The sequence below is a fragment of the Sturnus vulgaris genome, chromosome 27 (genome assembly GCF_052056855.1).
Source record: "Sturnus vulgaris isolate bStuVul1 chromosome 27, bStuVul1.hap1, whole genome shotgun sequence".
NCBI classification, from domain to species: Eukaryota; Metazoa; Chordata; class Aves; order Passeriformes; family Sturnidae; genus Sturnus; species Sturnus vulgaris.
The window spans coordinates 4229291-4243532 of NC_142269.1; the positions used below are offsets into that span (position 1 = coordinate 4229291).

Here is a 14242-nt window from a genome sequence, read left to right on the forward strand (position 1 = left end):
AGGTCAGGAACAGTTTTTGAGGTCCAGGAAAAGTTTCTGTAGGTTGGGGAGGGTTTTGGGGAGTCAGGAACAGTTTGAGAGGGGCAGGAGGAGTCTCGAATGTTCAAGAACAGTTTTCCAAGATTTTCCAGATATTCAGGAAGAGCTTTTGAAGGGTCAGGAAGAGTTTCAGAGGGGCAGGAGCTGCTCCAGAGGGGCCAGAACAGTTCCAGATTTTCAAGAACCATTTCTGAGGGTCAGGAACAGTCTCAAATATTCAAGAACAGTTCCAGATTTTTAGGATCGGTTTCAGACTTTCAGGAGCAGTTCCAGGAGTAGTTCCAGTTTTTAGGATCAGTCCCAGATTTCAGGATCACTCCCAGCTTTTAGGGTCAGTCCCGGATTTTAGGATCAGTCCCAGATTTTAGGGTCAGTCCCAGCTTTTAGGATCAGTTCCAGATTTCAGGATCACTTCCAGATTTCAGGATCAGTCCCAGGTTTTAGGGTCAGTCCCAGATTTCAGGATCAGTCCCAGATTTTAGGATCACTCCCAGCTTTTAGGGTCAGTCCCAGGTTTTAGGGTCAGTCCCGGATTTTAGGATCATTCCTGGATTTTAGGATCATTCCCAGCTTTTAGGATCATTCCTGGATTTTAGGATCACTCCCAGGTTTTAGGGTCAGTCCCAGATTTTAGGATCAGTCCCAGATTTTAGGGTCAGTCCCAGATTTCAGGATCAGTCTTGGATTTTAGGATAATTTCCAGTTTTTAGGATCAGTTCCGGATTTTAGGATCAGTCCCGGATTTTAGGATCAGTCTCGGATTTTAGGATCATTCCTGGATTTCAGGATCACTCCCAGTTTTTAGGATCACTCCCAGTTTTTAGGATCAGTCCCAGATTTTAGGATCAGTCCCAGTTTTAGGATCACTCCCAGATTTTAGGATCAGTCCCAGATTTCAGGATCAGTCCCAATTTTAGGATCACTCCCAGATTTCAGGATCAGTCCCAGATTTCAGGATCAGTCCCAGATTTTAGGATCAGTCCCAGATTTTAGGATCACTCCCAGATTTTAGGGTCACTCCCAGTTTTTAGGATCAGTCCCCGGTTTTAGGGTCAGGTCGTGGCTCTGGGCCTCGCTCTGTGCCTGTGGGGAGCTCGGGGAGTTGTTTTGGGGTTTTTGGGGCCCTGCAGGATGTGGGATTGCCCCATGGTGGCTCCTCGTGACCCCTTTGGATCCTGTCCCAGCCCCGGCGGCTTCAGGGAGGTTTTAATTCCCAAAATAAACCAAACCCCAAACAGGAACCTCGGGGCTCTTCCTGCGGGGTTTGGGGAGGTTTTGATTTCCTAAAATAAACCAAACCCCAAAATTGAACTCTCAGGGCTCTTCCTGCAGGGTTGGGGGAGGTTTTAGTTCCCAAAATAAATAAAATTAAAAAAAGGAACCTCAGGGCTGACCCCACATGGATTTGGGGAAGTTTTAATTCCCAAAATAACTCAAACCCCAAAATTGAACTCTCAGGGCTCTTCCTGCAGGGTTTTTGGGGAATTTTTAATTCCTGAAATAGCTCAGACCCCAAACAGGAACCTCGGGGTTCACCCCACATGGATTTGGGGTGGTTTTATTTCCCAAAATAACTCAAACCTCAAAAAGGAACCTCGGGGTTTATCCTTCAGGATTTTGGGGAGGTTTTTATTCCCAAAATAAATCAATCCCAAACAGGAACCTCAGGGCTGACCCCACATGGATTTGGGGAAGTTTTAATTCCCAAAATAACTCAAACCCCAAAATTGAACTCTCAGGGCCTTTCCTGCTGGGGTTTGGGGAGGTTTTATTTCCTAAAATAAACCAAACCCCAAAATTGAACTCTCAGGGCTCTTCCTGCAGGGATTTGGGGAGATTTTAATTCCCAAAATAAATAAAATCAAAAAAATGAACTCTCAGGGTTCGCCCTATATGGATTTGGGGAAGTTTTTATTCCCAAAATAAATCAAACCCCAAAAAGGAACCTCGGGGTTTATCCTTCAGGATTTTGGGGAGGTTTTTATTCCCAAAATAAATCAATCCCAAACAGGAACCTCAGGGCTGACCCCACATGGATTTGGGGAAGTTTTAATTCCCAAAATAACTCAAACCCCAAAATTGAACTCTCAGGGCTTTTCCTGCTGGGTTTGGGGAGGTTTTATTTCCTAAAATAAACCAAACCCCAAAATTGAACTCTCAGGGCTCTTCCTGCAGGGATTTGGGGAGGTTTTAATTCCCAAAATAAATAAAATCAAAAAAATGAACTCTCAGGGTTCACCCTATATGGATTTGGGGAAGTTTTTATTCCCAAAATAAATCAAATCCCAAAAAGGAACCTCGGGGTTTATCCTTCAGGATTTTGGGGAGGTTTTTATTCCCCAAATAACTCAAACCCCAAAAATGAACTCTCGGGGCTCTTCCTGCAGGGTTTTTTGGGGAAATTTTAATTCCCAAAATAAATCAAACCCCAAACAGGAGCCCGGGTTCAGGACATTCACAGGAACAAGGGCTCTAATTTATAAATTCCATTTTCTGCTCATTTTCAACTTTCCCCCCTTTTTTGTTTTTTTTTTTTTTTTCCCCTCTTTGGGGCACAACTTTCCATTAAAAAATCCAGAATATTCAAGGAACCCCCGGGTGGGAAAACAAGGATTTGAATGCAGGAGTTGAGGGCGTTGACAAATGGGATTTCCAGCTCATATTCCACATTTTTTCCCTTTTTTTTTTTTCCCCCTGTTTTTCCCTCCCCTGGCTCTGGCTGAGCTCGATCTTGGCCTTGGGCCCGGCCTAAAAATGGAGCTGGGGCTTCCCAGGACCTCGACTTTCCCTGCTCTCCCCCTTTATTCCCAGATTTTTCCCTGTTTTTTCCCATTTTCCCCATTTTTTCCCCATTTTTCTTCCCCATTTTCCCCACTCATTTTTCCTTTTTTTTTGCCATTTTCTCATTTTTTCCTATTTTTCTCTCCCTGTTTTTTCCCATTTTCCCCATTTTTCCCCACTTTTCTTCCCCATTTTCCCCACTCAGTTCCCCTTTTTTTTTTTGCCATTTTCTCATTTTTTCCTGTTTTTCCTCCCTGTTTATTTCCTGATTTTTTTCCCTGTTTATTTCCTGATTTTTTTCCTTTTTCCTCCACTTTCCCTGTTTTCCCTCATTTTTCTCCCTATTTATTTCCTGTTTTCTTCCCTGTTTTTTCCCATTTTCCCCATTTTTTCCCCACTTTTCTTCCCCATTTTCCCACTCATTTTCCCTTTTTTTGCCATTTTCTCATTTTTTCCTCTTTTTCTCCCTGTTTATTTCCCATTTTCTTCCCTGTTTTTCCCCCATTTTCCCACTGATTTCTCGATTTTCCCCATTGTTCCCAATTTTCTTCCCTGTTTTTCCCTTTTCCCCATTTCCCCACTGATTTCCCTGTTTTTCCCCCATTTATTTCCTGTTTTTCCCTGTTTTTTCCTCTTTTTTTTCCTTTTTTTCCCCTGTTTTTCTCCCTATTTATTTCATGTTTTCTTGCCTGTTTTCTTCCCCATTTTCCCACTGATTTCCCATTTTTCCCATTTTCCCCTCTTTTTCTCAGTTTATTTCCTGTTTTTTTCTCTGGTTTTTTTCCCCATTTTTTCCCGTTTTTTTCCCTGTTTATTTCCCATTTTCTTCCCTGTTTTTCCCCCATTTATTTCCTGTTTTTCCCTGGTTTTTCCCCTCTTTTCCCCCCCATTTTCCCTGTTTTTCTCCCTGTTTATTTCCCATTTTCTTCCCTGTTTTTCCCCATTTTCCCACTGATTTCCCTGGTTTTCCCCCATTTATTTCCTGTTTTTCCCTTATTTTTCCTGTTTTTTCCCCATTTTTTCCTGTTTTTCTCCCTGTTTATTTCCCATTTTCTTCCCTGTTTTTCCCCCATTTATTTCCTGTTTTTCCCTGTTTTTTCCCTGTTTTTCCCCCATTTATTTCCTGTTTTTTCCCCGTTTTTTCCCCCATTTTTCCCTATTTTTCTCTCTGTTCATTTCCCATTTTCTCCCCCGTTTTTCCCCATTTTTTCCATCTTTTTCCCTCATTTTCCTCCCCCGTTTTAAAATCCACCTTATCCCTAAAATCCCCATTTTATTCCTTCTCGGATCACCAGCGTGGGGTTTGGAAATTCCTCAATTCCCAAAAAGATTCCATCCCCATTTGGAATTCCAAGAATTTCTCGTTCCAGCCACGGAAACTGAACAAAGAAATCCCCAGAATTCCCGACAGGAGCAGAAAAAAAATAAAATTTAAATTTAAATTTTAATTTTTTTTTTTATTTTTGGAATTCTCAGGATCAGGAAATCTCACCCGATTTTTCCACCAGCAGGGAATTTTCCAGGATGCTCCAAACGTTTTTTTTTTTTTTTTTTTTTTTTTAAATCCCTGAGAAATCAAAAATAAATCGATTTTTAAATGGTTTAATTTGATTTTTTTTTAAAAAAAATTTAATTTTAATTTAATTTTATTTTTATTTTTTCCAGCTTGTTATGGAATTGTCCAGGTTCCCACCGGGCCCTGGTTCTGCCGGAAATGCGAATCCCAGGAAAGAGCAGCCAGGGTGGTGAGTATGGAAAAAAAAAAAAATCCTGGAATTTTGGGATTATCCCAGAATTTTTGAGGGATTTTTGAAGGGGTTAAAGTTCTCAATTTTGCCCAAAAATAAATTTGATTTTTTTTTTCCCCCCTCAAAGATGGGGTTGTTGGATTTTCCTGGGGGTTTTCGTGGAATTTTTGGGGAATTTTTGTGGGGTTTTTGTGGAATTTTTCATGGAATTTTTCATGGAGTTTTCGTGGAATTTTTCATGGAATTTTCATGGAATTTTCATGTTTTCGTGGAATTTTATTTGGATTTTTGTGGCGTTTCCTTGGGTTTTCATGGAATTTTCATGGAATTTTCATGGAATTTTCCTGTTTTCATGGAATTTTATTTGGGGTTTTTGTGGAGTTTCCTTGGGTTTTAATGGAGTTTCCATGGAATTTTTCATGGAATTTTCCATGGAATTTTTCATGGAATTTTTCATGGAATTTTTCATGGAGTTTTCCTGGAATTTTTGATGGAATTTTCGTGTTTTCATGGAATTTTATTTGGGGTTTTTGTAGAGTTTCCTTGGGTTTTAATGGAATTTTCCATGGAATTTTTCATGGAATTTTCCATGGATTTTTTCATGGAATTTTTAATGGAATTTTTAATGGGGTTTTCATTGGAATTTTTCATGGAATTTTCGTTTTTCCATGGAATTTTATTTGGTGTTTTTGTGGAATTTCCTTGGGTTTTAATGGAGTTTCCATGGAATTTTTCATGGAATTTTTCATGGAATTTTTCATGGAGTTTCCGTGGAATTTTTCATGGAATTTTCGTGTTTTCATGGAATTTTATTTGGGGTTTTTGTAGAGTTTCCTTGGGTTTTATGGAATTTTTGATGGAATTTTTAATGGAATTTTTGATGGAATTTTCGTGTTTTCATGGAATTTTATTTGGGGTTTTTGTGGAGTTTCCTTGGGTTTTAATGGAATTTTCCATGGAATTTTTCATGGAATTTTTGATGGAATTTTTGATGGAATTTTTGTGTTTTCATGGAATTTTATTTGGGGTTTTTGTGGAATTTCCTTGGGTTTTAATGGAGTTTTCATGGAATTTTTCATGGAATTTTCGTGGAGTTTTCATGGAATTTTTGTGGGGGTTTCATGGAATTTTTCATGGAATTTTCCTGGGGTTTCCATGGAATTTTTTCATGGAGTTTTAATTGAGTTTTCATGGAGTTTTCATGGAATTTTAACGGAATTTTTCATGGAATTTTCCTGGGGTTTTTGTGGAATTTTTTCATGGAGTTTTTATTGGGGTTTTCGTGGCATTTTCATGGAATTTTTCACTGATTTTTTTTCATGGAATTTTATTTGCGTTTTTGTAGAGTTTCCTTGGATTTTAATGGAGTTTTCATGGATTTTTTCATGGAATTTTTAATGGAGTTTTCATGGAGTTTTCATTGGGTTTTTTGTGGAATTTTTAATGGAGTTTTTATTGAACTTTTCATGGAATTTTCATGGAATTTTTCATGGAATTTCCATGGAAGTTTTCATGGAATTTCCATGGAAGTTTTCATAGAGTTTTAATTGAGTTTCCATGGAAATTTTCCTGGATTTTTTATGGAATATTTTCATGGAGTTTTTATTGGGGTTTTCATGGAATTTTCATGGAGATATCCCGGAATTTTTATTGGACTTTTTTGGGGGGGTTTTCATGGACTTTTCATTGGGTTTTCCTGGAATTTTTCATGGAATTTTCCTGGAATTTTCCTGGAATTTTTCATGGAATTTTCCTGGAATTTTTCATGGAATTTTTCATGGAATTTTTCATGGCATTTTCTTGGAATTTTCCCTGGAATTTTCCCTGGAATTTTCCCTGGAATTTTCCCTGGAATTTTTCATGGAATTTTCTTGGAATTTTTCCTGGAATTTTCCTGGAATTTTTCCTGGAATTTTCTTGGAATTTTCATGGAATTTTCCTGGAATTTTTCATGGAATTTTTCCTGGAATTTTCCTGGAATTTTTCATGGAATTTTTCATGGAATTTTCTTGGAATTTTCCTGGAATTTTCCTGGAATTTTCCTGGAATTTTCCTGGAATTTTTCATGGAATTTTCCTGGAATTTTGATTGGATTTCATGGAAATTGGGGCAGATTTTATCCCCCAATCCCTGATTTATCAATTCCAGCTCCTGGAATTTCCCAAATCCCAACCTGGGATCAGGGAAATTTTTCCTGGATGATTTTTCAGCTTCTTTCATCCCCAAGGGGTTTCCTGGGATTTTTGGGATTTTTGGGATTTTTGGGGATTTTTTTTTTTCTGTCCTGATCCCCTCACCCCAAAATTTCCAGCAAAAGTTTTTTTTTTTTTTCCTCCAAAACAAAAAAAAAAAAAAATCAATTTTAGTTTAATTTGATTTAAATTTAAATTTAAATTTTTAATTTGGTTTATTTTACCTTGTGGGTTTGGGGCCTTTTTAAAAAATTTAAAAAAAAATTTAAAAAACCAAGAAAACAACCAAAAAAAAAAATTTAAAAAAAAAAATCCAGGGGAAGATTTTTCCTGCTTCAGATTTTGGGTTTTTTCCCAAAAAACAACCCCACACCTTCCCAGCCTGGATTTGGGGTGACACCAAACCCAACCACGACCCTACAACCAAAAATTTCCCCCCCAAAACTGGAAAAAAAAAAACCCAAAAAAAGTAAGAGGAGGAAGGAAGGAGCAGAGAGAGATAAAAAGATAAAAATTCAATTTTTTTTTAATTCTCTGAGTCACCAATTTCGGTTTTAATCCTCAAGCACAGCCCTAAAACCGACCCTAAAAACTCCCAAAAAATGAAACTTCACCATCAGGGGTTAAATCCATTTTTTGGGCTTTTTTTTGAGGTGTTATCCCACTAAAACTGGCCCTAAAAAAATCCCAAAAGCAGAATTTTATAATCAGGGTTTAAATCCATTTTTAGAGGCATTTTTCCCCCCTAAAAGCTGCCTTAAAAAAAAACCCAAAAAGCAAATTTCACCTTGGGGTTTAAATCCATTTTTTTGGGTTTTTTTTAGGTGTTTTCCCACTAAAACTGGCCCTAAAAAAAATCCCAAAAGCAAAGTTTCACCTTGGGGTTTAAATCCATTTTTAGGGTTTTTTAAATTTTATTTTATTTTTTATTTGTCCCCTAAAAGCGGCCCTAAAAAAATCCCAAAACCAAAATTTCACCATCAGGGTTTAAATCCATTTTTAGGGTTTTTTTGTTTTTTTTTTTTTAATTTTTTATTTTTCCCCTAAAACCATCCCTAAAAAAATCCCCAAAATCAAAAACTTCACTCACAGGGATTTAAATCCATTTTTAGGGATTTTTGGAAGCATTTTTCCCCTTAAAACCAGGCCTAAAAAAAAATCCCAAAACTAAAATTTAAATCCATTTTTAGGGCTTTATTTTATTATTATTATTATTATTATTTTATTTTTCCCCTAAAACCAGGCTTAAAAAAATCCCAAAAAAACCCAAAACTTCACCCCGAGGTTTAAATCCATTTTTTAGGGCTTTATTTTTATTTTTTTTAAATTATTTTTTTTATTTTTCCCCTAAAACCATCCCTAAAAAAATCCCAAAAAAACCAAAACTTCACCCCGAGGTTTAAATCCAATTTTTGAAACGTTTTTCCCCCTTTAAACCCACCCTAAAAAAACTCCCCCAAAATCAAATTTTAAAATCAAATTTTTCGGGCAGAATTGGGGATTTTTCCTCTCCTAAACCCGGAATTAAATGGATCACGTTTGAATTGGATCGATTAATTAATTTTGAATTGGATCGATTAATTTCGAATGTCATTAATTAATTTTGAATGTCATTAATTAATTTCGAATGTCATTAATTAATTTTGAATGTCATTAATTAATTTTGAACGGCATTGATTCATTTCGAGTTTTCTCAATGAAATTTGAATTTTGCCTTGATTAATTTGCAATTTCCTCAACGAAATGTGGATTTTAATGATTAAATTTCAATTTAATCGAACGAATTTCAATTTTTTTTAATCCATTAAACTTGATCGGATTTTATCCTTTGATTCGATTTTATCCATTAAATTTGATTAAATTTGAACTTTTATCAACTCAATCTCGATTTTTCTCGATTCATTTTCAACCTTAGGGATGAAATTTGAATTTTGTTGATTAAATTTGAATTGAATTTGAATTTCCTCGATGAAGTTCGATTTTTTTTTTTTTTTACTGATTAAATTTCAATTTTATCGACTGAATTTCCATTTTATCGATTGCACTTCGATTTTCGCACTTTAAATCTGATTAAATTGGAACTTTACCAATGAAATTTCAATTCTATTCATTTATTTTCAATTTTAGTGATGAGATTTGAATTTTATTAATTGAATTTTAATCCTCTTCGTGGAACTTGAATTTTATTGATTGAATCTGAATTTTTATTGATGAAATCCGATTTTTTTTGACTGAAATCTGATTTTTTTTCTGATGAAATTTGAATGTTTTTGATTAAATTTTAATTCTATTAATGGAACTTGAATTTTATTGATCGAATTTGAATTTAATTGATGAAATCTGAATTTCATTGAAGAAATTTGAATTTTATTGATTAAATTTTAATCCTGTTCGTGAAATCTGAATTTTATTGATCGAATCTGTGTTTTATTGATGAAATCTGAATTTTATTGATTAAATTTTAATCCTGTTCGTGAAACTTGAATTTTATTGATGGAATCTGAATTTTATTGATGAAATTTGAATTTTATTGATTAAATTTTAATCCTGTTCATGAAATCTGAATTTTATTGATGAAATTTGAATTTTATTGATGAAATCTGAATGTTATTGATGAAATTTGAATTTTATTGATGAAATCTGAATGTTATTGATCGAATCTGAATATTATTGATGAAATTTGAATTTTATTGATTAAATTTTAATTCTGTTCATGAAATCTGAATTTTATTGATCGAATCTGAATTTTATTGATGAAATCCGAATTTCATTGAAGAAATTTGAATGCTATTGATTAAATTTTAATTCTGTTCGTGAAACTTGAATTTTATTGATGAAATCTGAATTTCATTGAAGAAATTTGAATGTTATTGATTAAATTTTAATTCTGTTCGTGAAACTTGAATTTTATTGATGAAATCTGAATTTCATGGATGAAATTTGAATGCTATTGATTAAATTTTAATCCTATTCGTGAAACTTGAATTTTATTGATTAAATTTTAATCCTATTCGTGAAATCTGAATTTTATTGATCGAATCTGTGTTTTATTGATGAAATCTGAATTTTATTGATGGAATCTGAATTTTTCCGATGAAATCTGAATGTTAAATTGATTAAACCAATTTCATTGATGAAATTTGAATTTCATTGATTAAATTTTAATCCTGTTCGTGAAATCTGAATATTATTGATGAAATCCGAATTTCATTGAAGAAATTTGAATGTTATTGATTAAATTTTAATTCTGTTCATGAAACTTGAATTTTATTGATGAAATCTGAATTTCATTGATGAAATTTGAATGCTATTGATTAAATTTTAATCCTATTCGTGAAATCTGAATTTTATTGATCGAATCTGAATTTTATTGATTAAATGAATTAAATTAATTAAATTTTAATCCTATTCGTGAAATCCCAATTTCACTGATGGAATCCGATTTTTTTTCCACGACATTTGATTAATTTTAATTTTGTTTTTTTTAATTTTTATTTTTATTTTTATTTTTTTTTTCCCTCTCCCTTGCAGAGGTGTGAGCTGTGTCCCCACAAGGACGGAGCCCTGAAGCGCACGGACAACGGGGGTGAGGATCCTCCCGCCCCGGAAAATCCCAAATTTCCCTCGTTTTTCCCAAAAAAAAAATCCCCAAAAAAATCTTCACTTCCTGGAGGATCGAAACGAGCCCAAAATGGTGGAAATTTTGGGGGTTGATCCCCTGGGAATTGTTTCCTATCCGGAGGAATCCTCGGGAATTTTTGGGAATTCTTGGGAATGCTCGGGAATTCTTGGGAATCCTCGGGAATTCTTGGGAATTTTTGAGAATTCTTGGGAATCCTTTGGGAATCCTCGGGAATTTTTGGGAATCCTTGGGAATCCTTGGGAATCCTCGGGAATCCTTGGGAATTCTTGGGAATTCTTGGGAATTTTTGGGAATCCTTGGGAATTCTTGGGAATTCTTGGGAATTTTTGGGAATCCTCAGAATCCTTGGGAATTCTCAGGAATCCTCGGGAATTTTTGGGAATAATTGGGAATCCTCAGGAATCCTTGGGAATTCTCGGGAATCCTCGGGAATTTTTGGGAATAATTGGGAATTCTTGGGAATCCTTGGGAATTCTTGGGAATTCTGGGGAATTCTCGGGAATCCTCGGGAAATCTTGGGAATTTTTGGGAATTCTTGGGAATCCTCGGGAATCTCAGGAATCTCGGGAATCCTGGGGAATTCTCGGGAATTTTTGGGAATTCCATGGATCAGAGCTCTTGGTCTGAAAATCAATGGGGTTTTCCTTGGATCCTTTTTTGGGATGGAAAGGTTTTTTGGGATGAAGGTTTTTTGGGGATGGATGATTTTTGGAGATTGGAATTTTTTTGGGATGGGGTTTTTATGAGGATGAAGGGGTTTGTTTCATGAAACTTTTTTTGGGATTAATTTTTTGGGGATGGAGGTTTTTTGGGGATGGATGATTTTTTGGGATGGGGTTTTTTGGGATGAAGGTTTTTTGGGATGGATGATTTTTGAGGATGGGAATTTTTTGGGATGGGGGTTTTTATGTGGATGAAGTTTTTTTTTCATGGAACTTTGTTTGGGATTAATTTTTTGGGGATGGAGGTTTTTTTGGGATGGGGCTTTTTTGGGTTTGGGGAGTTTTTTGGGATGAAGTTTTTTATGGGGATGGAGTTTTTTGGGGATGGAGGATTTTGGCATGAAGGGGTTTTTGGGATAGAGTTTTTTTGGGATTAAGGGGTTTTGAGGGTAGGTTTTTTTGGGGATTAAGGGTTTTTTGGGATAGTTTTTTTTGGGATTAAGGGTTTTTTGGGATGGAGGTTTTTTATGCACGGAGGCTTTTAGGGATGGAAGTTTTTGGGGATAGAGATTTTTTTTTTTTTTTTTGGGAATAGCAGCTTTTCCACCATGGAAGTTCCTTTTAGGACTGAGGTTTTTTTCTCAACAGAAGCGTTTTTTCCACATAATTTCTTTATGTCTGGGATTTTTTTCGGACTGAATTTTTTTTTTTTTTTTTTTGCCTGGAGGGTTTAGGTTTTTTTTTTTTTTAGGGGTGGGGATTCCTGGGCTGAATTCCCATTTTCCCATTCCTTTTCCAGGCTGGGCCCACGTGGTGTGTGCCCTGTACATCCCCGAGGTGCAGTTTGCCAACGTGCTCACCATGGAGCCCATCGTGCTCCAGTACGTCCCCCACGACCGCTTCAACAAGGTAAAAAAACCCCTGGAATTCCAGGAATTCCGGGAATTCCGGGAATTCGGGATCATCCCGTCCCCACCACGGCTCCTTCCTGCTTTATCCCAGCTCAGATCCCCGTTAAAAACCAAGGAAATCCCTGGATTTTGCCAGGAAATTTTTGGTCTTCTCTGTCTGCCTTCCCCAAATCGATGGAAGTTGAGGGATTTGGCGGTGGAACGACTCGGATCCGTGTTGGAATGGAATTCTGTGTGGGATCCAGTGGGACAGAGGGGTTTTGGGGGAGAAAATGAGAATTTGAGGAATTTTTTGGTGGAATGATTGGAGCCAGCTGGATCCAGGGAATTCTGTGTTGGATCCTCCATATTTGGCTGGGTTTTGGGGGAGAAAATGGGAATTTGGAGAATTCTTGTGGAGAGACTTGGACCAGCTCGATCCATGGAATTCTGTTTTGGTTCCAATGGGACAATTGGGATTCTGGGGAAAAAAATGAGAAGTTTCGTGTATCCCACTGAGGAATATCCCAAAATTTTCATAGGAATCCCTCAAAATCTCCTCAATATCCCAGAAATTCCTCCACAGGAGCGAGACAGAAACCAGAAGTTGTGGCATGGAGGGAAATTCACTGAGCTTTCAAATCCCTTCCAACCCAACACAAACCCCACGAGATTTGGGAATTCCTGGGGGCTTTTCCTATGGGAATTTCTTGGTGGAAAGACTGGAACCACCTGGATCCAGGGAATTCTGTGTTGGATCCAAGGGGACAGTTGGGATTTTGAGGAACAAAGGGGAATTTGAGGAATTTCATGGTGGAACGATTGGTGCCAGCTGGATCCATGGAATTGCATGTTGGCTTCTCCATATTTGGATGGATTTTAGGGGAGAAAATGGGAATTTGGAGAATTCTTGTGGAGAAACTTGAACCGGCTCGATCCATGGAATTCTGTTTTGGTTCCAATGGGACAATTGGGATTTGGGAGAAAAAATGAGAAGTTTCGTGTATCCCACTGAGGAATATCCCAAAATTTTCATAGGAATCCCTCAAAATCTCCTCAATATCCCAGAAATTCCTCCACAGGAGCGAGACAGAAACCAGAAGTTGTGGCATGGAGGGAAATTCACTGAGCTTTCAAATCCCTCCCAACCCAACACAAACCCCACGAGATTTGGGAATTCCTGGGGGCTTTTCCTATGGGAATTTCTTGATGGAAAGACTGGAGCCACCTGGATCCATGGAATTCTGTGTTGGATCCAAGGGGACAGTTGGGTTTTGGGGGAAAAAAAGGGAATTTGAGGAATTTCATGGTGGAACGATTGGTGCCAGCTGGATCCATGGAATTCCATTTTGGATTCTCCATATTTGGATGGATTTTAGGGGAGAAAATGGGAATTTGGGGAATTTTTTGGTGGAACAGCTGGAACTGAATGAATCCGTGGAATTCTGTGTTGGATCCAATGAGACAGTGGAGTTTTGGGGAAGAAAATGAGAATTTGAGGAATTTCATGGTGGAAAGACTGGAGCCAGCTGGATCTGTGGAATTCCATGTTGGCTTCTCCATATCTGGATGGATTTTAGGGGAGAAAATGGGAATTTGGAGAATTCTTGTGGAGAGACTTGGACCAGCTTGATCCATGGAATTCCGTGTTGGATCCAATGGGACAACTGGGATTTTGGGGAAAAAATGAGAAGTTTTGTGTATCCCACTGAGGAAATTTTCATAGGAATCCCTCAAAATCTCAATATCCCAGAAATTCCTCCACAGGAGCGAGACAGAAACCAGAAGTTGTGGCAGGGGGGGAAATTCACTGAGCTTTCAAATCCCTCCCAACCCAACACAAACCCCACCAGATTTGGGAATTCCTGGGGGCTTTTCCTATGGGAAAAAAACCTCACTTTTCCCAATTTTTTTTTTTTTTTATTTCTCCCTATCCCAGACGTGTTACATCTGTGAGGAGCAGGGCCGGGAGAGCAAAGCGGCCTCCGGGGCCTGCATGGCCTGCAACCGCCATGGCTGCCGCCAGGCCTTCCACGTCACCTGGTGAGCACATTCCCGGGAATTCACCTCTGGAATTCCCTCCCCAAATGCTCCTTCCCTGCTCTGGACTTGGGGGTCTCGTTCCCTGTGGGTTGTGGGGTTTGGGGTGATCCCCCCCACCGGGTTGGAATTGCCTCTTCTTCCTTCACCACCCAGGTTTTTTCAGGTTTTTTACAGGTTTTTTTTCAGTTTTTTTCAGGTTTTTTTCAGATTTTTCTGGGGTGTTCCTAAGGTTTGGGAATTCCCT

The 14242-nt window shown here is 37.3% G+C and overlaps 1 protein-coding gene across 2 annotated transcripts in view; it reads left to right on the plus strand.

Moving 5' to 3' along the window:
• The window catches only part of MLLT6 (MLLT6, PHD finger containing), a 56413-nt gene that overhangs the window by 4872 nt on the left and 37299 nt on the right, over positions 1-14242 (plus strand). For both annotated transcript variants that reach the window (XM_088179415.1, XM_088179416.1), the window contains exons 2-5: positions 4486-4565; positions 10292-10346; positions 11865-11974; positions 13895-13998. In XM_088179415.1, coding sequence (XP_088035541.1) covers positions 4486-4565; positions 10292-10346; positions 11865-11974; positions 13895-13998 — 349 coding nt within the window. The remainder of the gene's footprint in view (positions 1-4485; positions 4566-10291; positions 10347-11864; positions 11975-13894; positions 13999-14242) is intronic.